Source organism: Indicator indicator, chromosome 21 (assembly GCF_027791375.1).
Source record: "Indicator indicator isolate 239-I01 chromosome 21, UM_Iind_1.1, whole genome shotgun sequence".
NCBI lineage: Eukaryota > Metazoa > Chordata > Aves > Piciformes > Indicatoridae > Indicator > Indicator indicator.
In genome coordinates, this window is record NC_072030.1 from 13,994,119 (window position 1) to 14,017,198 (window position 23,080).

Sequence of the window (23,080 nt, forward strand, 5' to 3'; positions counted from 1 at the left end):
GAGCAGGCTGAGGGGAGATACAGGTCAAGTCTTGGGGGGAGGACATCCTGACAAGAGAGGCCACAGAGCTGTGCAAATCCATGCTAACCACCAGGACCATCCCAAGGCACAGGGATCTGCTGCCAGTATTCAAGGGGTCTGGAAAAGCCAGGTGGAAGAGAAGTGCACACAGAAGCCAAAGCATGAATTGAAAGGCAGGTAGGGGACAGAGCCACTTTTATTCAGGTTTGGTGCTGCCATAAGTCCCTTGGCAGAGCACAGCCCACACCTGGGAAGGGCTTTGTGGTTGAAGTATAAAAGAAATACAAAAAGAGGTTCTGTGTGGGACTTCCCATCTAGAAATGGAGGAGCTCAGTGAGAGCATTCCCCAGGCCAAAGCTCTGCTGCTATTGAAGTCACAGGACCCCCTCCTCTCCAGCCAGAGCCCTGTAGAGTGTGAAGAACTCCAGGAGCTTCCAGCCACTGGGATGCAGGAGGTGGTACTGGTGCTTCAGACATAGATACCAACCCACAGCAGCAGGAAAAGAACACCAAAGCCCATAAAGAGTGAGGCCACCAACGAGATCAACAGCTCCTTATAGATGTCTCTTGTGTATTTGGTCGAAGTCACCTCATAGCTGCAGCCCAGGGGTCAAGGTGATAACAGAGGCAGAGGAAGGGGAGGGGACCTCCCACCTATCCCTATCCCTATGCCCCTTCTCGCTCCCCTGCCGCCCCCTCCCGCCTCCAGCCTGGGGATACACGAAGAACCAGGCAGTGAAGAACATGCCGATGGCCAACAGCACCACGGTGAGGTGAGGGAACACAGCCGGGTTCACCGGGCTGGTGTATCTGCTCATCGCCTCCAGCTCCTGCGAGGACAGTGCGAAGGTGAGCGGCACCACCCGAGTACGGGACCGTCTCGTAGCCCCTTGTCCCAGCTCCCGCCCCTGACTGCGGCTTCCCGGTCCCTCATCAGGGCTTCTCAGCTGCTTCCCGGCTCCGAGTCTCGGCAACTGACCACAACTTCCCAGCACCAAGTCCTGGCTCCTCAGCTTCTAACTACGGCTTCCCGGTCCTCCAGTCCTGGCTTCTGGCCCCTGACCGCGGCTTTCTGATCCCCAGATCCGACTCCCGGTCTTTGACCACGACTTCTCAGCCCCGAGTCCTGACTCCCCAGCCCCGAGTTCTGGCTCGCCGGCCCCTGACAGCGGCTTGACAGGGGTTCCCCGGCGCCGACACCCAGTTCCCAGCCCTTTAACCACTGCTTCCCAGTTCCCGTTCTCGGCTCCCAGGCCCGAAGTCCTAGCACCTGGGCTTCTAACTGCGGCTTCCCGCTTGCCAGTCCTGGCTCCCAGATCCTGACCGCAGCTCCCCGGCGCCAAGTCCTGGCTCACCTACCCTGGCACCCAGTTCCCGGCTCCCAGTCCCCGTTCTCAGCACTCACCATGGCGCCCAGCTGCCGGTTCCCGCTCCGCTTCGACACGTCGCCCCCACCACCCGCCCTCCCCGGAAGCGGAAGTGACGACTGGGTGGCGGAGCATGCCGGGATAGTGGGCGGGGATAGCGGGAGCCGCTCGCTATTGGCTCAGTCGGCTCCCGGCGGGCTTTGAGGTGGCGGGAGCGAGCTGCAGGGTAATGGTGGCTGGTGGGGGTCCGGGGAGGGCTTGGGAGGGGGAAATTAGCGGATGGAGGGGCTGGAGAGGGCTTGGAAGGGGGAAAATGGCGGCTGAGTCGGGCCCGGGAGACGGATAATGGCATCTGGGGGAGGCTGAAGCGGGCCTGGAGCGGGGGTAATGGCAGCTGGAGCGGCTGAGGAGGGCCGTGGGGGGTTAATGATGGCTGGGGGAGGTTGAAGAGAGCTGTGGAGGGGTGATGGTCGCTGGGGGAGGCTGGCATGGGCTCAAGAGGAAAGACACTAGTGGCTGGGGTGTCTCAGGAGGACTGTGGGGGCATAATTGTGGCTGGGAGGAGGCTGTCATGGCCAGAGGGGGAAGGGTTAATGGTGGCTGAAGAGGCTGAGGTAGGCCTGGAGGAGGGGTAATCCTGGCTGGAGATGCTGAGGTGGGCTTGGGAAGGGAATATTGGTGGCTGGAGTGAGATGGGTGGGGATGTGCAGGCACCTCCCTGTGGCCTCCCCCTGCTTACACCACCCCCAGAGCCCGGCTGTTAACCCCCAGCACCGCGTGTGTCCTGTCTGTGCGCAGGGGCCCATCCCAGCGTCCTGGTGTTGCTGTTCCCCAGGATGGGAATCCACGGCCTGGCCAAGCTGATCGCTGACGTGGCTCCCAGTGCCATCCGGGAGAACGACATCAAGTCCTACTTCGGCCGCAAGGTTGCCATCGACGCCTCCATGAGCATCTACCAGTTCCTGATCGCCGTGCGGCAGGGAGCGGAGGTCCTGCAGAACGAGGAGGGGGAGACCACCAGCCACCTGATGGGCATGTTCTACAGGACCATCCGCATGGTGGAGAACGGCATCAAGCCTGTGTACGTCTTCGACGGCAAACCCCCGCAGCTGAAGTCGGGGGAGCTGGCCAAGAGGACCGAGCGCCGGGCCGAGGCCGAGAAGCACCTGCAGGAAGCGCAGGAGGCCGGGGAGGAGGAGAACATCGAGAAGTACAGCAAGAGGTTGGTCAAGGTGACCAAGCAGCACACTGATGAGTGCAAGAAGTTGCTCAAGCTGATGGGCATCCCCTACGTGGAGGCGCCGGGAGAGGCTGAAGCCAGCTGTGCTACCCTGGTGAAGGCTGGGAAGGTCTATGCTGCTGCCACGGAAGACATGGATTGCCTGACCTTTGGCAGCCCTGTCCTGATGAGGCATCTTACAGCCAGCGAGACCAAGAAGCTGCCCATCCAGGAGTTTCACCTCAACCGGGTTCTGCAGGACCTAGGCCTGACCTGGGAGCAGTTTGTGGACCTCTGCATCCTCCTGGGCTGCGACTACTGCGAGAGCATCCGCGGCATCGGGCCCAAGCGCGCCGTGGAGCTCATCAGGGAGCACAAAACCATCGAGAAGATCATTCAGCAGATAGACACCAAGAAGTACCCTCTGCCTGAGAACTGGCTGCACAGGGAGGCCCAGAAGCTCTTCTTAGAGCCCGAGGTGGTCGACCCCGAGGCTGTGGAGCTGAAGTGGGGCGAGCCCGATGAGGAGCAGCTCGTGCAGTTCATGTGCGGGGAGAAGCAGTTCAACGAGGAGCGGATCCGCAGCGGGGCCAAGAGGCTGCTCAAAAGCAGGCAGGGCAGCACGCAGGGCAGGCTGGATGACTTCTTCAAGGTGACAGGTTCCATCACCTCAGCCAAGCGCAAGGAGCCCGAGACCAAGGGCTCAGCCAAGAAGAAAGCCAAGACCAACAACGCCACAGCCACCAAGAGCAGAAAGGGGAAGTAGGCTGAGCAGCCACCACCCCCCCCGCCTCTCCCCTCTGTACTTGGTTTCTGTGCTCAAGCAGGAATTTTAGGCTAATAAATGGTCGTTTTCTTTCTTTCCTGTGTGTTAGTGCTAAGGAGGATGCTGCTAAAGAGCTGCCCAGCAGGCTAGGTTAGTCCATAGGAGATCCTGCACAGCAGTAGTGATGTGTGAGGCTGGGAGAGAAGAGAGCGGAATAGAGGGGTGAGGAACATCAGTTTGAGGCTTTGAGAGAGGCCACCAAGAACCAGAGGCAGCAATCCAGGCTGTGGGTTAAAGGGAGCAGCTCACAAACAACCTCTGATCAAAGGCAGGAGAGGTTGAACTGCTGGGGAGCAAAGTGGATACAAATGGGGGGTGGGGAGAGATTTAGAAATGGAGCCAGATGAGTCCTGCCTCATCATCCATCCACAAGGAAGTAGGACAAGCAGCAGAGGGTGAAGTCAGGGAGGTGTGGATGAAAGGCCAGTTGGAGGTGGGAAGTAGGCTTGAAATAATGAGGTAAGTTCTTCCCTTTAAGAAGGATTTGCTTTGGGTTCTTCCTTCACTTTCTTTGCTCTAAAAACCCAACTCCAGCCAGGTTCTGCCCTACTCTTCAGTGGTTAAACCTAGCAGAAGCTGAGCTGAGACTGCAACTCTCCAAGCCTCAAATTTCCCCCTCTAAATTCTCTTTCAAAAGACAAAGGTCAATAAATGTTGAATGGAAGCCTCTACACTCCTTGATTCCCTGAGGCATCCTTCAATGTTGTACACACAAGAGACAGGTCCTAGACTAAGGAGAAAAAGAAGATGGTGCCTTCCACCACTCCTTGTTTTGTTTTTCCCTTCCCCCCCCCCTGTTTTATCCTTTATTTTTATAGCTTTTCCTTGTCAAAGCCATATGTTGTGGTTTGGAATAAAAATATATAAACCAAAATGCTGTTCCTCATTCTCTGGGAAAAGGTGGTTTAAACCTTGCTGCTTGAAGGCTGCACAGGTGGGAAAAAAAAAACAAAACCCTAGCTTTAGAAGGAAGCTTCTACTGACACCAGCCAACAAATCAAGCATGGGCCTGAGTACAAGAAATTTGAGGGGCTTAGATGCTTCGTAGGCATCAAAGATCAGAGAGGGTCAGCCCTGAGGAGGTATCATAAGAAGCTGGGTTTGGTTCACAGGGGAGTTCCATCAACAGTGCTGAAATGATCCTGATTTTCTAAGCCACCTCTGGAATATTCTTGGCTGAATGGTGTTAGGTGCACCAAGGCCCAAGTGCTGGGTCCTGCACTTGGGTCACAACAACCCCAGGAAGGCTCCAGGCTGGCTGCAAACTGGACCTGGTTTGTCTTCTAAGACAGAAGTGGAGCCCAGACTAAGCCTTCCTCAGAGGCTTTCAGGCCCAGGTTTGTCTGAAAGCTTGGCTCTTGTGGCTTGTTTTAGTGTCACACAATCTCAGCATGGTGGGGGCTGAAAGGGACCTCTGGAGCTCAGCCAGTCCAAGCCCCCTGCTCCAGCAGGGCACCCACAGCAGCTTGCCCAGCAGCACAATGCCCAGGGGGGGTTGGAAGCTCTCCACACAAGGACACTCCACAACCTCTCTGGCCAGCCTGCTCCAGGCCTCCAGCACCCTCACACCAAACAACTTTCTCCTCAGCTTCACCTGCAGCCTCCTGGCTTCCACTTTGTGCCCTCTGCCCCTTGGCCTGGCCCTGGGCACCACTCAGCAGAGTCTGGCCCCAGCCTCTTGCCCCCCACAGCTCCTTTAGCTCTTGCTGAGCATTGCTCAGCTCCCCTCTGGGGCTGCTCTTCTGCAGGCTCACCAGCCCCAGGGCTCTCAGCCTTTGCTGCTCACAGAGCTGCTCCAGGCCCCTCAGCATCTTCAGAGCCTCCCTTGGACTCTCTCCAGCAGTTCCCAGTCCCTCTTGAACTGAGGAGCCCAGAACTGGACCCAGGACTCCAGCTGTGGCCTGGCTAAGGCAGAGTGGAGGGGATGAGGACATCTCTCAACCTTCTGCTGCACAGTGCCCACGGGGGGTTGGAAGCTCTCCAGAGAAGAAGAAAGTCCTTTCCTGTCTTTCTTGTAGGCCACTTTCATTTCCCTAAAGGCACAAGGCTGATGCTTGCTGCCTGCCCTTGTGTCATGGGATGCTCCCAAAGAATTAAAGAAGAATTGAAGGTGTTTAAAATAATATAATTTCTAAGTCTGAGCCATAAAAAAACCCTCTTGCACAGGGAAAAAAAAAAAAAAACTCATTTTATGTCCACTTGTGGTCACAACCCTCACACATTAACCACCTTAAACCTCCTGGAGAAGCTCTGCATTTGCCCAGCCAGCAGAATAAACCCCAAGCCCCTGCAGCCCAGCAACCCCTCCTGCAGCTTTTCCCACCTGCAGCTCAGCCTGGATGGACATTTCCCTCCCACTCCACATCACCACTTGAGCAAAGCAAGGTCCAGGAGCTTCCTATGCTCACCTGAGGGGAACAGGACCCAAGCCCAAACTCTTCCAAGGCTCCTCTGAGTGTTTCTAATGATCCCCACTGTGGTTGGTGTGAAGCTTCTTTGCTCAGCTAAGAATTCCTTCAGGAATTTTGTCAATGAGGACCAAAGGAGTGAATAAACCCAGAAGCTGGGCCCCTGCACAAGCTCCTTTGGGACAGTACCTGGGCAAGAGGCTTTGGTGCCAAGCACCCAAGCCTCTCACTGCTGCCAAGCACCAAAGCCTCTCACTGCTGCCAAGCATCAAAGCCTCTCACTGCTGCCAAGCACCAAAGCCTCTCAACACTGCCAAGCACCAAAGCCTCTCACTGCTGCCAAGCATCAAAGCCTCTCACTGCTGCCAAGCACCCAAGCCTCTCACTGCTGCCAAGCACCAAAGCCTCTCACTGCTGCCAAGCACCAAAGCCTCTCACTGCTGCCAAGCACCCAAGCCTCTCACTGCTGCCAAGCACCCAAGCCTCTCACTGCTGCCAAGCACCAAAGCCTCTCACTGCTGCCAAGCACAAAGCTCTCACTGCTGCCAAGCACCAAAGCCTCTCACTGCCAAGCACCAAGCCTCTCACTGCTGCCAAGCACCAAAGCCTCTCACTGCTGCCAAGCACCAAAGCCTCTCACTGCTGCCAAGCACCAAAGCCTCTCAACACTGCCAAGCACCAAAGCCTCTCACTGCTGCCAAGCACCAAAGCCTCTCACTGCTGCCAAGCACCAAAACCTCTCAACACTGCCAAGCACCAAAGCCTCTCACTGCTGCCAAGCACCAAATCTCCTCTCTGCTGCCAAGCACCAAAGCCTCTCACTGCTGCCAAGCACCAAGCCTCTCAACTGCCAGCTCCAAGCCTCTCACTGCTGCCAAGCACCAAAGCCTCTCACTGCTGCCAAGCACCAAAGCCTCTCACTGCTGCCAAGCACCAAAGCCTCTCACTGCTGCCAAGCACCAAAGCCTCTCACTGCTGCCAAGCACCAAATCTCCTCACTGCTGCCAAGCAGCCAAGCCTCTCACTGTTCCTCAGTGTCACTTCTGAGCATCACATCTTCAAAGTGCCACTTCCCTCATCCTGTAGCATCAAATGGGCTTGAAGAAAGGAGGGAAGGAGGAGTTGTTTCCTTTCTGCTTTAGGATGACACAGGCATCCTCTGTGTGTACCCCAGGAAGGCACCTCTGGATGCCAAGTAAGGGCAAGAGATGGTGCAGAAAAGCAGGGTGGTAGGCACAGGGTTAAAATGTTGAGTAAGATTAAAACCCCAGAGCACTCAAGCTTGAGTCTTCTGCTGTGTGGCAAAACCTCCTTAGAGGAATTTACCCAAAGTGTCTGTCTTTTTTTCCCCATGTGTCTCAGTTTCTGGGTGGTACCTTCAGGCTTGCTAAAGCATCAAGAATCTCATTGTGATGAAAGCTCTGAGGAACCACTTGGAAAGCTGCTTTTCTGCTCTGAACATACACAAAGCAAACAGGGAGGACAAGAGGTGTTGGAAGGGCTCCAGAGAAGGGCAAGGAATGTGATGAATAATGGAGAATAAGGCTGGTGAGGAGCAGCTGAGGGACCTGGGGTTGTTTAGCCTGGAGAAAAGGAGGCTGAGGAGATAGCTGGCTGTCTCCAACTCCCTGAAAGGAGGCTGGAGCCAAGTGGGAGTTGAGCTCTTCTGCCAAGGAACAAGCAGTCAGAGGAGAAGAAACAGCCTCAGGCTGCCCCAGGAGAGGTTTAGGTTGGATGTTAGAAGAAGCTTCTTCACTAAAAGGGTTCTCAAACGTTGGAATAGTTGAATCCCCACCCTTGGAGGGGTTTCAAAGCCATGTAGATGTGGTGCTGAGGGATGTGGCTCAGTCCCAGACTTGGCAGAGTTAGACACTGGTTGGGCTGGATGACCTTCAAGGCCTTTTCCAACCAAAGCAATCCTGTGGTTCTGTGATTCACAGAATGTCAGGGGCTGGAAGGACCTCTGGAGATCACCCAGTCCAACCCCCTGCCAGAGCAGGAGCACCCAGAGCAGGTTGCACAGGATTCAAGGACTAAAGCCTTGGACTTCCAGTGGCTAGTCCAATAAAGCCCTCCCTGAGAGCACCACCATCTGCTGCTGTTGCTCTCTCACTGCCATTCTTTCTCCTCCCCACCCCCCAGCAGACACCTGAGGGTGAAGCACTCTGCTATGGCTGAGGACAACCACACCATGGTGACAGAGTTCATCCTCCTGGGACTGGCAAGCAAGCCCCAGCTGCAGACTCCTCTCTTCATCATTTATCTCCTCACCCTGATGGGCAACCTGGGGCTGGGATGCTCAGATGTAAGAGGCTATGGTGTGGATACCTCATGCAGAGCAAAATAAACACCCCCCACCCATCCTTAAAGGCCACAGGAAGAACAAAAAGTGCTGGTGGGAGATGTTCACCACACCTGCCTTCCATAACAGCTTGGTTTGTCCTCACCTCAGACACTGGAGCCTTTGCATCAAGAATTGCCCATGCCATCTGCATGGGGCAACAGGGCAGCAAGAGCCAGTTGTTCCCCAAGGGAAGGCAAACTGGGAGCTGAAGGTGGCCACAACCTCAGGTGGGCAAGAGCCTCACCCACAGGGTATGGTCCCACAGCACCTGAGCAGAGCAGTGGCTCCCACTGATGGCCCAGGGGACACCAAGGAACAAACTCGAGGCAGGAAAGCTGAAGAGCAAAACAGGAGCAGAGCTCCAGCACAGCTTGAAAAGTGCCCAAAGACCCATGGCTGAGCTTAAACAGTGCCCCAAGCCCTGGGTGGAGGCTCTGGCTGATGCTGGCCTTGGCAGTTATGGTGGTTGCCCTCCCTGACACCTCAAGGAGAGGGGAACTGAGGCTTTTTGTCCCTCCCCAGTGCCCTAACCACAGCTGCAGCCCCAGATGCTGCCTTCTCTGGGCTACTGCACAGAGAGGGGAAGGATGGAGGAGAAAGAAAGATCCCTCCCTCCTCCAGAGCAAGCTGCTACAGATGTCACCTCCTCTGTTGCTCAGGAATGTTGTCCAAATGCCTCTAATTTTCACACCAGCTCCATCAGAAACTTTGGTTAAAAGCTTTAGAGCAGATCACTTGGAGCTGGTTTTCACTGGCTGCCATCTCATTCACTCACTCTCTAGGAAAGTTCTTCTAGGAAGACCACAAAGACCATGGTTTCTGAAGGTGCTGATTTGAAGCCAGCAGCTTTATTGGTCATTGCACAAGCCACAGGATCCTCCAGAAGTTCTGGAGCTGATTGAACATTAAAGATGTTTCTCAGTTCTCCATTTGTCTGCTTGGTTGGGGTTTCTTTTCTCCCCACTCCAGCCATGACAGAAGGGTCATAACTCAGTGGCAATGCCACCCAAATCATGGCCCCCTCACTGATCAGCCCAAAAGGAAAAGATGAGTCCATGTAAGATGGTCCCAAGGAGGTTTTGGCAGCGTGTCAATGACTCTGTGCCTGTGACAAGTCATTGGCACAGCTCCAGCTGCCCAGAAGCCAGCACCATGGCTTTGTGCTTTCTGGTGGTCATAGAATCATGCAAAGGTTTGAGTGGGAAAGGACCTTTGAAGGTCATCCAGTCCAACCCCCCTGCAGTCAGCTGGGACAGCCCCAGCCAGAGCAGGTTGCTCAGAGCCCCACACAACCTGACCTGCAGTGGTGCCAGGGCTGGGGCAGCTCCCACCTCTCTGGGCACCCTGGGACAGGCTCTCACCACCCTCAGGGGCAGGAATCTCTACCCTCTCTCCAGTTCAAACACCCTTCTGTAAGTTCCCAACCATCAGCCCTTGTCCTGTCCCATCAGACCCTGCTCACAAGTCTGTCCCCAGCCTTCTTCCCAGACCCTTGAAGCACTGAAAGGCCACCAGGAGGTCTCCCTGGAGCCTTCTCTTCTCCAGGCTGCACAACCCCAACTCTCTCAGCCTGGTCTCACAGCACAGGGCTTCCAGCCCTCCCATCAATGTTGTAGCCTCCTCTGGCCCCACTCCAACAGGTCCCTGCCTGTGCTGAGGACTCCAGAGCTGCAGCTGACCTGCAGATGGAGGTCTCTTGATTATTCTGATCCCTTTCTGAAGGCTCCCACCACGACTGAAATAACAATTCACTGTGCTCAAAGAAGCCTGAGCAGAACCACTCACGAGTCCCCCACCCCCTGTGCTTGCTGTGTGACCTCCTTGCCTTGAAGAAGGCCAGCACTGCCCAACAAGCACATCCCCCCCTGACCTCCAGAGGCCTGAAATCCCTTTTCAAAACTCGGGGAGATGCAGCCCCAGCTTCCTCCCCAACACCCTCCTCAGGGCCTCCTTCACCTCCTTGTTCCTCAGGCTGTAGATGAGAGGGTTGAGGCTGGGAGTCAGGATGGTGTAAGATGTTGAGAGCAGCTTTGCCTCATCCCACCAGCACCCCTGGCCAGGCTGAAGGTAGGCAACCACCCCCGGGGCGTAGAAGATGGTGACGGCAATCAGGTGGGAAGTGCAAGTGGAGAAGGCTTTCAGCCTTCCCCTGGCCAAAGGGATCTGCAGGATGGTGTGGAGGATGTGGGTGTAGGACAGCAGGATCATCAGGAAGGAGCTCACGATGTTCAGCCCAGCGTGGGCAGCCTGGAGGGTCTCGTTCATGCGGGTGTCGGAGCAGGAGAGCTGCAGGAGGGTGGGCAGCTCGCAGAAGAAGTGTTTGATGTTCCTGGCTTGGCAGAAGGACAACCTCCCTGCCAGGACAGCGTGCATCAGGGAGCTGAGGAAGCCCGTGGTGTACACCAGCACCACCAGGCTGCAGCAGCGTGCCCTGGACATGATGGTGACGTAAAGCAGCGGCTTGCACACAGCCACGTAGCGGTCGTAAGCCATCACCCCCAAGAGGAAGCACTCAGAGATGAGCAGAGCAAGGTACAAATACATCTGAGCAATGCAACCCCAGAAAGAGATGTGGCTTCTCCCTAGCAGGAAGGTCTCCAGAGCTTTGGGGCTGATGGCAGAGGAAAGGCAAAAATCAATGAGAGATAAATGGCTCAAGAAGAAATACATGGGGGTGTGGAGCTGGGGGTCAGCCCTGATCAGCAGGACCATGGTCAGGTTGCCCAGCACCATGAACACATAGAGAGAGAAGAAAATGGTGAAGATGGTGGGTTGGAGCTCTGGGACATCAGGGAAACCCAAGAGGATAAAGCCAGGCAAGAGAGTCAGGTTTTCTCCAGCCTGTAGCTGCTGTGGGACCATTCTCCGAGGGGAACTGGCATGGAAGAATCAGAGAATTGTTAGGGTTGGAAGGGACCTCAAGGCTCAGTCAGCTCCAATCCCCTGCCATGGGCAGGGACACCTCACACTACAGCAGGTTGCTCACAGCCACATCCAGCCTGGCTGCAAAAACCTCCAGGGATGAGGCTTCCACCACCTCCCTGGGCAACCTGTTCCAGTGTCTCACCACCCTCATGGGGAAGAATTTCTTCCTAACAACCAATCTGAACCTACCCATTTCTATTTTCTTTTTCCATTCCCCCTAGTCCTAAACACCCCAAAAAGTCCCTCCCCAGCTTTCTTGTAGTCCCCCTTAAGATACTGGAAGAACAATGAATCAGTGAAATAAAGCCCTAAGAGAGAAATCCAGTGGAAACATCAAGGCTTCCTCCATGAGTGGTGGAATTTTGGGGGTGGAGGGGAGGGGGGGAAATGATACAATATTCCTGCTTTTAGCCCAAGTTTGGGAATCAACAAGGTGAAGGAGTTAAAACCACCCCCAGATGTTCAAAGCCCAATAATCCTGCTGTGGTTCATCCTCTTTGTATTGATGGTCCAACCAAAACCCCAACCAAAAGAAAAAACAAACAGCAAAACATTTCAAACCAAGTGGAAAAAGTCAAAGAGATGTGGATAAAAGATGAGGAGATGGATTCTCACTCCCACTTGGTGGACATTTGAAGGGGGGGGTTGTCTCTTTTTCCCTTTTTTGCTCTTTTTTTTTTTTTTTCTCTCCTCCTTCCAGACTGGATCAGTGCTCTGTGGCCTCATTGCTTCTGGTTCATCTTCTCCATGCACTTCAAACTGCTGACTTTTTGGTTTAATTTTTTAAGTGCATCTGATGTGGAAGAACCTTTCCTGCATGTGGTGGGGTGGAACTGTCTCCAGCCCAGCTCTGCTGTGACCACACTGAACAAACTTTCAAGACCCCCCAACAGTGCTCTTTGAATAGATCATCTAGAACCCAACCTTTTTACATCTCCACCTTGGCTCTTCTCATCAACCCCTCTGCAGATGGATTGTCTGATGGAAAAAATGTCTCCACAGATGTCTACAGCCCAGCTGAGATGTCCCTGGGTCAGCTTTAGATGGAGTCAGGAGCAGGGGTTTTGAAGCAAACCTCCTCTAACCCGTACTAGGGCACTCGTTCATCCCATGGATGCTCTTGGAGGGCATGGATGGACTTTCTTCAGATGCAGCTCCACCAGGACATAAAAGAGCTTCTGCTCCTCCAGAATGGGCTGAATTAAAACAACAGAGAAGGCTGCAGTGAGTGCAGGAGGGTAATGAAGTGCCAGCACCACTCATGTGGCTCTACTGACCTCTGACCTTCTGGGTCAGCATCACTTGGTGATGGACACAGAGCTGTAGCTCCGTCTGGATGACTTGGACCCTTGAAGCATGGACTTGGACCCTTGAGGCATGGACTTGGACCCTTGAAATAGGGATTACTTTCTCTGACAACTTCAACACTGGAATGAAATGGTTTGTGTCCTGGAGGTGCACTTTTCCATCTTATAGAGACAAGCTGTGGTGACCAGCAGCCCTAGAGGGGACAACATAACTTAAACACTTCCAAGGACCATCACCCCTTAAACACCTCCAAGGATCATCACCCTCCTTGTGAGGAGAGCTTCCAACCCCCCCCAGGCATTGTGCCGCTGGGCAAGCTGCTGTGGGTGCCCTGCTGGAGCAGGGGGCTTGGACTGGCTGAGCTCCAGAGGTCCCTTCCAAACCCCTCCATACTGGAATTTGGTGATTTGAAGCACACAAAGAAGCAAAGAGGTAAAGCAATGGAGTTCAGTGGAAGGAAAGTGTTGTGAAGTGTGCTAGGGGTGGAGGGGTGACAGAGACCAGCAGAGCCCTGAGCTCAGTCTTCTTCTTCCACTTGTACTAGAACCACTTTCAAGCATGCAAGAGGGTCACCAGCTGCAAATATCAACCCCTACTTTACCTGCTCTACAAGGAGATGTTGGTAGATGTGGTGCCTGCAGCTCCTTGAGAAGTCCACCTGATGGATGGAAGCTACAGCAGAAGCTGCTCAGAAGATCACCCAGGCTGCTTGGCACAGAGGTTTTATCTTGGGTGAAGTGTGACCTCAGCTGTTTGTGCACACTGCTCTCCCTCAGGACCCTCCTCCAGCTGGGCATTGTTTTGACCTTCTCAAGTCATTGTGGTAATGATCATGATGATCATTTCCACCTGCTCAACAAAGTCCCCTTTTGATTCCTAGCCCCTGCCCCAAACCCTTCTGGCTGCACCAAGAGACCTGTCCAGGCTGCCCATGCCACTACCTGGCCTTCAGAAAGGAAATGAAAGGAAGGAAAAGAGAAAAGACAAGAGGAGGAGAAAAGTCTGAGAGCCCTGGGGCTGTTGAGCCTGCAGAAGAGCAGCCCCAGAGGGGAGCTGAGCAATGCTCAGCAAGAGCTAAAGGAGCTGTGGGGGGCAAGAGGCTGGGGCCAGACTCTGCTGAGTGGTGCCCAGGGCCAGGCCAAGGGGCAGAGGGCACAAAGTGGAAGCCAGGAGGTTGCAGGTGAAGCTGAGGAGAAAGTTGTTTGGTGTGAGGGTGCTGGAGGCCTGGAGCAGGCTGGCCAGAGAGGTTGTGGAGTGTCCTTGTGTGGAGAGCTTCCAACCCCCCCTGGGCATTGTGCTGCTGGGCAAGCTGCTGTGGGTGCCCTGCTGGAGCAGGGGGCTTGGACTGGCTGAGCTCCAGAGCTCCCTTCCAACACCACCATTCTCTGTGAACGACAAGCCCAGGGCAGCTGGCTATTATTTATCCAACTATCACCATCTCTATTTCAGTCTTGCCCTGAGGAAGCCCTTGGCCACCAACAGGGAAGGCTGATGGACCATCCAATGGTGCATTGAAGAGTGCTGAAAACAAAGTCAGTGGAGCATGAACCACACAGAATCACAGCATGGTGGGAGTTGTAGAGCACAACTCTTGTGAGGAGCAGCTGAGGGACCTGGGCTTGTCAAGCCTGGAGCAAAGGGGACTGAGGGGAGACCTTCTGGCTCTCTACACCCCCTGAAAGGAGGTTGGAGCCAGGTGGGGGTCAGGCTCTTTTCCCAAGGAACAAGTGACAGGACAGGAGGAAATGGCTTCAAGTTGTCCCAGGGGAGGTTTAGGTTGGACATGAGGAGAAAAGTCCTCATCCAAAAGGGTTGTCAAGGTCTGGCCCAAGCTGCCCAGGGCAGTGGGGGAGTCCCCATCCTTGGAGGGGTTTCACAGCCATAGAGATGTGGTGCTGAGGGCCATGGTTGGGCGGTGCCCTGGCAGTGCTAGGTGAAGGGTTGGATTTGATGCCCTTAAAAGTCTCCTCCAACAAAAAATATTCTGTGATTCCATCCTCATTATAAAAAATCAAAGGGAAGACCAAAGTACTCCACTGATACCTGCTTGGGTAGATCCAAGCAGCTCTATGCTGCAGTTGCAGCATCTCCATCACAAGGTGACCCCAGGATACCATTCCCTGGGCTGTTTGGGGCAAAGGAAGACCTCAGCCTCCAGCTCTTGAGCCCTTTCACATGAAGTTAAAGTCACAGCAGAGCAGAGGCTCAACTAGGAGGTGTCTCCATTTACCGTGAATGTTTTGATGACCAACACACCATCACCATGACACATCATGACCTCAAGGCTTGGTCTAGAGCTACAACTCCTGAAATTAAGCTGATTCTTAATTGAAAGAACATTTCCATACCAAATAATATTTATTGCCATCACACTTAACAAACATTGGCATTGCATAACAACTTTCTGCCCAGTTCAGGGTCACTCTCAGGGCTCAGGCTCCAGCTGGAGAAAGTCTCATCCTCCTAGGGCACCACGTAGCCTTAGGTCAAGGAGAAAGATGGTTTCCACGTGTCTTATCCAACACTCTTTCTTCAAGGTGCAATATCCAACCCTCCTTCTTCAAGGTGCAATATCCAACCCTCCTACTTCAAGGTGCAATATCTTACCCTCCTTCTTCAAGGTGCAATATCTTACCCTCCTACTTCAAGGTGCAATATCTTACCCTCCATCTTCAAGGTGCAATAGATAACCCTCCTTCTTCAAGGTGCAATTGATAACCCTCCTTCAAGGTGCAATATCTTACCCTCCATCCTCAAGGTGTGATATCTAACCCTCCTTATTTAAGGTGCAATATCTAACCCTCCTTATTTAAAGTGCAATATCTAACCCTCCTTCCTGAAGGTGCAGCACCTAACCCTCCTCACCACATCAGGGTAGCCTTCTCCTCTCAGCTGACCAGGAAGCAAGGATGGGCACGGAGGAGAGGACTCTACCTTTTGCTTTCCTCATGGCGTTCTTCATGTCCGTGTTTCTTAGGCTGTAGATGAAGGGATTCAGCATGGGGATTGCAACAGAGTACAGCATGGAGACCACCTTATCCCGTTGCAAGGAGTGGCTGGAGCTGAGCTGCAGGTACATGAAGAGGGAGCTGCCATAGTACAGAGCGATGGAGCCCAAGTGAGGAGCGCAGGTGGAGAAGGCTTTGCGCCGGCCAGCCGCGGAGCGCATCCTCCAGACAGCAGAGAGCACCAACGAGTAGGAGACTGAGATGAAGGCTGTGGTGCTCAGCACGTTGAACCCCACCACAGCAGCAATGGTCACCTCACTGAGGTGAGTGTCAGAGCAGGAGAGGGCCAGCAGCGGCGGCCCGTCGCAGAAGAAATGATCGATCCTCCTGGGCCGGCAGAAGGGCAGGCGAGCTATGGAAACCGTGTGGATGGTGGAGCTGAGCACGCCAGCTGAGTAGGCACCAACCAACAGCCTGACACAAAGCTTCTGGGACATGACCACTGAGTAGAGCAGAGGGTTGCAAACGGCCAGGTAGCGATCGTAAGCCATGGCAGCCAGCAGGTAGCACTCGGCGGTGGCGCAGGCGGCGAAGAAGAAGAGCTGAGCAGCACAGCCTGCGAGGGAAATGACCTTCTTCTCCAGCAGGAAGTTCAGCAAGGAGCGAGGGATGATGGTGGAGGAGTAGCAGATGTCCAGGAGAGACAAGTGGCTCAGGAAGAAGTACATGGGGGTGTGCAGGCACGGGTCAATCCAGATCAGGAGGAGGACCCCCAGGTTTCCCGTCAGAGTCACCACGTAGGTGGCAAGGAAGAGGACAAAGCATGCCACCTGCAGGTCTTCTCGGGCTGGGAAGCCCAGCAGGACAAAATCAGAGGTGTCATTATCATCAACCATGCTGAAGATAGAAGCAGGTCAGCTGCCTGAGGTCTTTCTTGGAATGGGTTTCCCAGAGAAGTTGTGGAAGTGTTCAAGTCCAGGCTGGATGGGGCTTTGAGCAACCTGGTCTAGTGGGAGATGTCCCGGCCCATGGCAAAGGGTTTGGAACAAGATGATCTTCAAGGTCCCTTCCAACTCAAGCCATTCTATGATTCTCTCAAATGGAAATGCTCAAATAGACCCAAATCTGTCAAGAATTCCCCTTTTTATTCATCCAACACCAGCTGAAGTCACTAGAAGGTAACTTCTCTTTGGAATACCTCAACTTCCCAAGGCCAATCTCCTCCTTTCAGCCCTAACTAAAGGGATACCACCACCAGCAGCACCCTTAGGTGCATATCTCCAGGCAAGGAAGGAGAACAATTCCAAACCATCCATAGAACTTCAGGGCTTTCTCAGAGCTCCTCTCAAGCCCTTTTCCCACCCAAGTCCATGACTGTCACAAGAAAATGCTTAGAAAATGGAAGAATTCCTCATCTTTTGAGTGCTCCCAGCCCAGTGTGAGAAACAAGCATCTCTTCCCTGTGTCCCAGGAAGACCTTTTCTAGGTGAAAGCATTGGAGAATATGATTTCCTCCCCACAGTTTTCCTTCATGCAGGACAATAAGAGCCAGGATCTGTCTCACCTCGCTTTGATTTCAACGTGTTGATGGATGTGGAGATAAAAGATCAGTTGAGGCTTGGTTCCTCTGCTCAGCCTGGAGAAGGCAGCAGCTCCTGAAATCATGCTCCACTCCAGAGAGCAAAAGCAGCCATTGATTTTTTTTTTTTTCCACTGGGTGACATTAATCATGGCCTGACAGAGTCACAGATCCCCACTTCAGAGCCACTGCTGCTTGATGTCCCTCTTTGAAGGGGTGAGGTTCAACCTCCAGCTCCAGACATCTCATTTCAGCTGTGCCATCAGCAGCCTGTCTGCTCTCTCCCCTGGTGTTATTAATGGGGATTCAGAGCTGGGGTTTGCTCTCCACCTCGAGAGGCCAGAGGCAAAACAACATCTGAGATGTCAAGGAGGTGCTGGAAGAGATGCTGGATGTAATGAAAATCGAGCTGCCTGGCTGAGTCCTCCCCTGCAGGCAGCATCCACCTGGCTAGATGTAGACATTGGAGAATTGACCTGACTGTCACAATTAACTGAGGCTCAGCCTCCCTTCTCCTGACTGCACCAAGTCTTTCTGTAGAGGTAGATAGTGGTTGGACTTGATGATCTTGAAGATCTTTCCCAACTGAAAAGCTTCTGTGGTTCTGTGATCTGAGATCAGAGCATCCCAGGCTGGGTTTGGGTGGGAAGGGACCTTTACAGCTCATCTAGTCCAACCCCCCTGCAGTCAGCTAGAGCAGATTGCTCAGAGCCCCAAACACCTGACCTGCAATGGTGCCAGGGCTGGGGCATCTCCCACCTCTCCAGGCAACCTGAGACAGGCTCTTACCACCCCCAGTGTCAACAATTTCTTCCTTCTCTCCAGTCTGAATCTCCTCCTTTTAGTTTCAAACCAACATAGATGTTGCTATGAACCCCAGCACAGCTCAGCTTCAGTGGAAAACCCTCCTCCAGAACCCACTTGAGCCTCATCCCAGCTGAGCATCATCAAGTCCCCTCCCAGAGGAGCTTGTTATGGTGACTGGGGACAGCTCTGGCCTTACAGGGATGAAGTGCTCAAGGGACTGAAATATGGTTGTTGTTTGGGGTGGTTTGTTTGGAGGGGGGGGAGAACATTGTGATTTCCATTGTCCTGATGTCATCATGTTCTCACATCAACCACAAACACCTCCCCAGAACATGGAAGAGCTTCAATTTCTGGCAAGAACTTTCTGCTGCATGAGAAATAAATACTTTTTTGGGAGGTGTTTGGTTTATTACTCCTAATCTTTTGGGGTTGTTTCAGCCTTGTTGCCTGTTTGGTTTGAATGCCTTCTGCCCACTGCCTCCAAGTGCAAATCTCCCAGGAGAACAGCAGGAACCATAGTGGCAACTCCATCCCCCACCAGCTCATCAGTTAAGAGCCTGGGAAGGAGCACATCTCTCTTCACATCAGGTGCTTAAGTGAGGTTGGGTAGATATGGAGATGTTTGGGGTTCTTTGTTTCTGCCAAGGCTAAATCCTTGGTTCCCACCTACCCAACTTCAACAGAGGCACAGGAAGAGCCACACCACCAGGACAAAGATGAGCTTCAACCCCATGTAGGTTTTCTTCCTCATGTCCTCATCTCTTTTTTTCTGCACTCTGCTGGCAAAAAAACCTTCTCCAAGTAGGTTTTCCTCCATGAGCATGGGGAGGAAGGTCTGCTGCAAGTTGTTCTTCTATTGAGGGGGCCAAAGCAAGATGATTTGTGCCAGTCAGGAGGACTTGTTTTGTTTGTTTTTTTATTGTGTGATAAGGAGATCCACCAATTTTGAGTTGCCCTTAGCCCATCAGCCTTTGGAATCACCAAACTGACTGGATTTTCAGGGGAGCATCTTGATCTCCTGTCCACGGGGTTAGGCTGGAGCTGCTGGAGCTTCTAAAGGGAGAACTCATGGTTGTTATCTACACAGATAATCCATAAATAACCAGTTGGTCCATTGATCCATGTCTAACAGTTTGACAAACATGATCTGAAGGCTGGGATCATCATTAGAAGCCACAATGTCTGTAGGTCACTCATGCTGGGGGGTCTCTGATTTCCCTGGGACCAGGCGTTGCTCTCACCCCAGGTCGCTCACCTCTGAGGTGTCCTCTGAACCAAACCTGTTTCACACCTCAATGGATCAAGGTCTGATTATTTTTTTCTCTTTAATCCGAAAAGACAGAATCCCAGAATCCTCAAACTCTTGAAGCCCAGAATTCCAAAATCCCAGAATGCCAGCATGGTGCAGGGTTGGAAGGGACCTCTGGAGATCAGCAAGTCCAGGCTCCCCGCTCAAGCAGGGCACCCACAGGAGCACAGTGGCCAGGGGGGTTTGGAAGCTCTCCAGAGGAGGAGACTCCACAACCTCTCTGGGCAGCCTGCTCCAGGCCTCCAGCACTCTCACAGGCATGAAGATTTCCTTTAAAAAAATACAAAATAAGAATTAATTAACATGGAATGAATCCATAGTGTTAATTACCCAAACTGTCCTTCATGTGACTTCAATTCCATATTCTTCTCTGAGTGCTTCAACTGAAAACCAAAGAACACCCAAGCTGGGCTGGGAGAACCTAGCAGAAGACACCAAAAAGGTGGCAGTTGAGCTGCTGATGGACTGCAGGGAGTGAGCCCAAAGTGAAACTCATTTTTGGGGGGTTTTTTTAGCCATTTTGACCATTCTCTTCCTCTTGCCTTCAGCCAGTCCCATCCAGTCATGGCAGGAAATGCCACCCAGGGCAGATTCCTCCTCCTGGGAATCACAGACTGTCCAGATGGGCAGAGCCTCCTCTTTGGGGTGTTTCTCTTGGTTGATGGTGTCACTTTGGTGGGGAACATTGGGATTATGCTCTTGGGTTGGGCAGTTCCCAGCCTCCACACCCCCATGGACTTCTTCCTCACCCATTTGTCATTCCCTGACGTCTGCCACTCCACGGTCATCTGCCCCAGCATGCTAGCAGACCTCTGCTCAGGGAAGGAGACCATTGCCTTTGCTGCTTGTGTGACACAGTTCCATGGCTTCTCTTTCTTTGCCACTGCTGAGTGTCACCTCCTGGCTGGAGGTAGGTTGCAGTCTGCAAGCCCTTACTTTATCTCACGATCTTCTCCGGCTGGGTCTGCTGGCACCTGGCAGCATCATCCTGCCTCCTGGCCTTCCTCAGTGCCAGCTGCACCTTTGGGGTCTCCTTTTGTGGTTCCAACCAGCTTGATCACTTCTTCTGTGATGCCAGCCCTGTGCTGAAGCTCTCCTGCTCTGCCACTCACAGCAGTGAGAGGGTCAGCTTCGTCCTTGTCACTATAAATGGGGTGACCACAAGCATGACCATTCTGGTCTCCTACATCTGTATCCTCTGCACAGTCCTGAGGATGAGCTCAGCACAGAGCAGCTCCAGAGCTTTCAAGACCTGCATCTCCCACTTGATAGCAGTTTCCTTATTCTATGGGACAATATTCTTCATGTACCTACAACCTGTGTCCAGCCATGGAAGGATGGACAAGGTGGTCTCCATCTTCTACACTGTGATCACTCCCATGCTCAACCCCTTCACCTGCAGCCTGAGGAACAAGGGAGTGAAGAGTGCTCTGGTGAGGTGCAGAAGGAGGATCTTAAACTCTTGTCAGCATGCAAGGGTTGTATCAGCTTCAAAGGGAACAGTGCCTCTGAGGTGGGAAAGAAATTCAAGCCCCCAGATTTTCCCCTAAACCTCACAAATCTATGGAGGTTCTTCCACAGATTCTCCACAAACTGGGCTCTCCAATTCAAGAGAGACTGGGAACTGGAGGCTCTGGAGATGCTGAGGGGCCTGGAGCAGCTCTGTGAGCAGCAAAGGCTGAGAGCCCTGGGGCTGGTGAGCCTGCAGAAGAGCAGCCCCAGAGGGGAGCTGAGCAATGCTCAGCAAGAGCTAAAGGAGCTGTGGGGGGCAAGAGGCTGGGGCCAGACTCTGCTGAGTGGTGCCCAGGGCCAGGCCAAGGGGCAGAGGGCACAAAGTGGAAGCCAGGAGGCTGCAGGTGAAGCTGAGGAGAAAGTTGTTTGGTGTGAGGGTGCTGGAGGCCTGGAGCAGGCTGGCCAGAGAGGTTGTGGAGTGTCCTTGTGTGGAGAGCTTCCAACCCCCCCTGGGCATTGTGCTGCTGGGCAAGCTGCTGTGGGTGCCCTGCTGGAGCAGGGGGCTTGGACTGGCTGAGCTCCAGAGCTCCCTTCCAAGCCCCTCCATGCTGGGATTCGTGGGATGATGATTATTAATAATGATGATGATGATGATGATGATGATGATGGAAGAAAGGATTAGATGGTCTGAAGCAGATTCAACTCCATGTTTAGCTAGCTAGAAGCTGAGTGATTACATCAGAGCTCCTCAGTCTCTCTTTTTGATCAATAAAGTTGTGTCACTCTTTTTCTAGGTTTTATTCAAGAGTGCAATTCAAGGAGTTTAAGTCAGAAGATCATGGAAACACAGGACCTAGGGTTGAAAAAGATCTCTAAGAGCATCCAGTCCAACCACTGACCTTACACCACCATGGCCATTAAACCATGTCCCCAGGTGCCATGGCCACATGCTTGTTGAACACCTCCAGGGCTGGTGACTCCACCACCTCCCTGGGCAGCCTGGGTCAATGCCTGGCTACTCTTCCAGTGAAGAAATGTTGCCTAATTTCCATCCAAAAATCTCCCCTGTTGCAACTTGAGGCCATTTCCTATCAGTAGTTTCCTGGCAGGAGAGCCCAAGCCCCACTTCACTACAACCTCCTTTCAGGAGCTCTCCCACCTCTGTTTTTGTTCACAGCTTGGGCCCTGCCTGAGTTCATTTTGGACCAAAACAGACTGAGAATGGACTTGAGGAGGGTCCCTAGGGTGCTTTGGCCTCCAGAAGATGTTCAGATCCCCAAAGCACATCGATTTAAACCACTCTGAGATGTGTTCCCATGGACAGCAAGTCCATGATACCAGTGCTGAGGTTCAGACCTGCTCCTGTTGCACCACATCCATCCCAACCCTCTGTTCTAGCACCTGCTAACACATCCTCTTGCTCCCACACCTTTCAGAGAGGACCTGGATGACCAGCCCATGATGAGACAATGCAGAGTTTGGATGTGGAGGGCCAGGTCAACTCATTCCTATCCTTATGAGGAGAGACTGAGAGAGTTGGGGCTGTGCAGTCTGGAGAAGAGAAGACTCTGAGATGACCTTCTTGGGGCCTTCCAGGATCTGAAGGGGGCTACAGGAAAGCTGGGGAGGGACTTTTTGGGTATCAGGTAGTGACAGGACTGGGGGGGAATGGAATAAAGCTGGAAGTGGGGAGATTCAGGCTGGATGTGAGGAAGAAGTTCTTCCCCATGAGAGTGGTGAGAGCCTGGAATGGGTTGCCCAGGGAGATGGTTGAGGTCCCATCCCTGGAGGTTTTTGCAGCCAGGCTGGATGAGGCTCTGGCCAGCCTGATCCAGTGTGAGGTGTCCCTGCCCATGGCAGGGGGTTGGAACTGGATTGATCCTTGTGGTCCCTTCCAACCCTGACTGATTCTATGATTCTATCATTCTTCTCCAGCCCCATGTTCATGAAAACTGCTCAGATGTGAAGGGTGCTCTTCAACATGCAGCAGCAGAATTCCAAAAGGCATAATCAAAACTGTCCCATGGTAAGAAATTTGATGTGTGAGGTGTCCTTGAGAAGGTCCAAAGGTGAGGAGAAATGCAGTGAGCTTCCCCTGCTCAAGAGGGGACAGGGACAAACCACCACCCCCTACTAGTGAGCACCAGGGGAAGCAGGCTGTCTGCACACACCACGAGAGATGTCTCTTTCTTTCATGGGAAGGTTTGGCCATGGTTGGACACGGAAGTTCTCCAGCAGGCCCTCCAGCAGGCTGTGCCCCAGGCTGTCCTCACACAGGTGGTTACAGCTATTTCCTTCACAAGTGCTGCTGCTCCCCTGCCCAGGGCAAGAAGTGGTCTTTGGAGAGCAATCACCCTTCCAGAAGTCATCATCTTAACAAGACCTTCTGGGGTTTACCAAGAAAGTTTCCTAATCACCAAGAAGGCTTCTCAGAGGGCTTGCAGTCACCTTAGCTCATTCTTCTTAACAAGCCATGAGACGATAATTACCCAGGAGCTAAGAAGAAAGAAACTTTCTTCCTTGTTAAGGACAAAGTGCACACCTACAGCTGCTTTGCTTCTCAGACC

At 53.2% G+C, this 23,080-nt stretch overlaps 4 protein-coding genes and 1 pseudogene across 4 annotated transcripts; 2 read left to right on the forward strand and 3 right to left on the reverse strand.

Moving 5' to 3' along the window:
• Positions 1–210: 210 nt before the first annotated feature.
• Positions 211–1,467, reverse strand: TMEM258 (transmembrane protein 258). The gene is made up of 3 exons (XM_054390681.1): positions 1,427–1,467; positions 742–851; positions 211–617 (listed from the first exon to the last, which is right to left on the reverse strand). The coding sequence occupies exons 1-3, from the start codon at positions 1,427–1,429 to the stop codon at positions 491–493; spliced, it is 240 nt and encodes a 79-aa protein (XP_054246656.1). The 5' UTR covers positions 1,430–1,467; the 3' UTR covers positions 211–490.
• A 757-nt stretch (positions 1,468–2,224) lies between these two features.
• Positions 2,225–3,373, forward strand: FEN1 (flap structure-specific endonuclease 1). Its single transcript, XM_054390650.1, has one exon. The coding sequence runs from the start codon at positions 2,225–2,227 to the stop codon at positions 3,371–3,373; it is 1,149 nt and encodes a 382-aa protein (XP_054246625.1).
• A 4,638-nt stretch (positions 3,374–8,011) lies between these two features.
• Positions 8,012–21,340, forward strand: LOC128973926 (olfactory receptor 1020-like; annotated as a pseudogene).
• On the reverse strand, positions 10,079–11,047 carry LOC128974030 (olfactory receptor 8I2-like). Its single transcript, XM_054390541.1, has one exon. The coding sequence runs from the start codon at positions 11,045–11,047 to the stop codon at positions 10,079–10,081; it is 969 nt and encodes a 322-aa protein (XP_054246516.1).
• LOC128974132 (olfactory receptor 5B12-like) lies at positions 15,288–16,862 on the reverse strand. Its single transcript, XM_054390652.1, has 2 exons — positions 16,831–16,862; positions 15,288–16,269 (listed from the first exon to the last, which is right to left on the reverse strand). The coding sequence occupies exons 1-2, from the start codon at positions 16,860–16,862 to the stop codon at positions 15,288–15,290; spliced, it is 1,014 nt and encodes a 337-aa protein (XP_054246627.1).
• Positions 21,341–23,080: the final 1,740 nt, after the last annotated feature.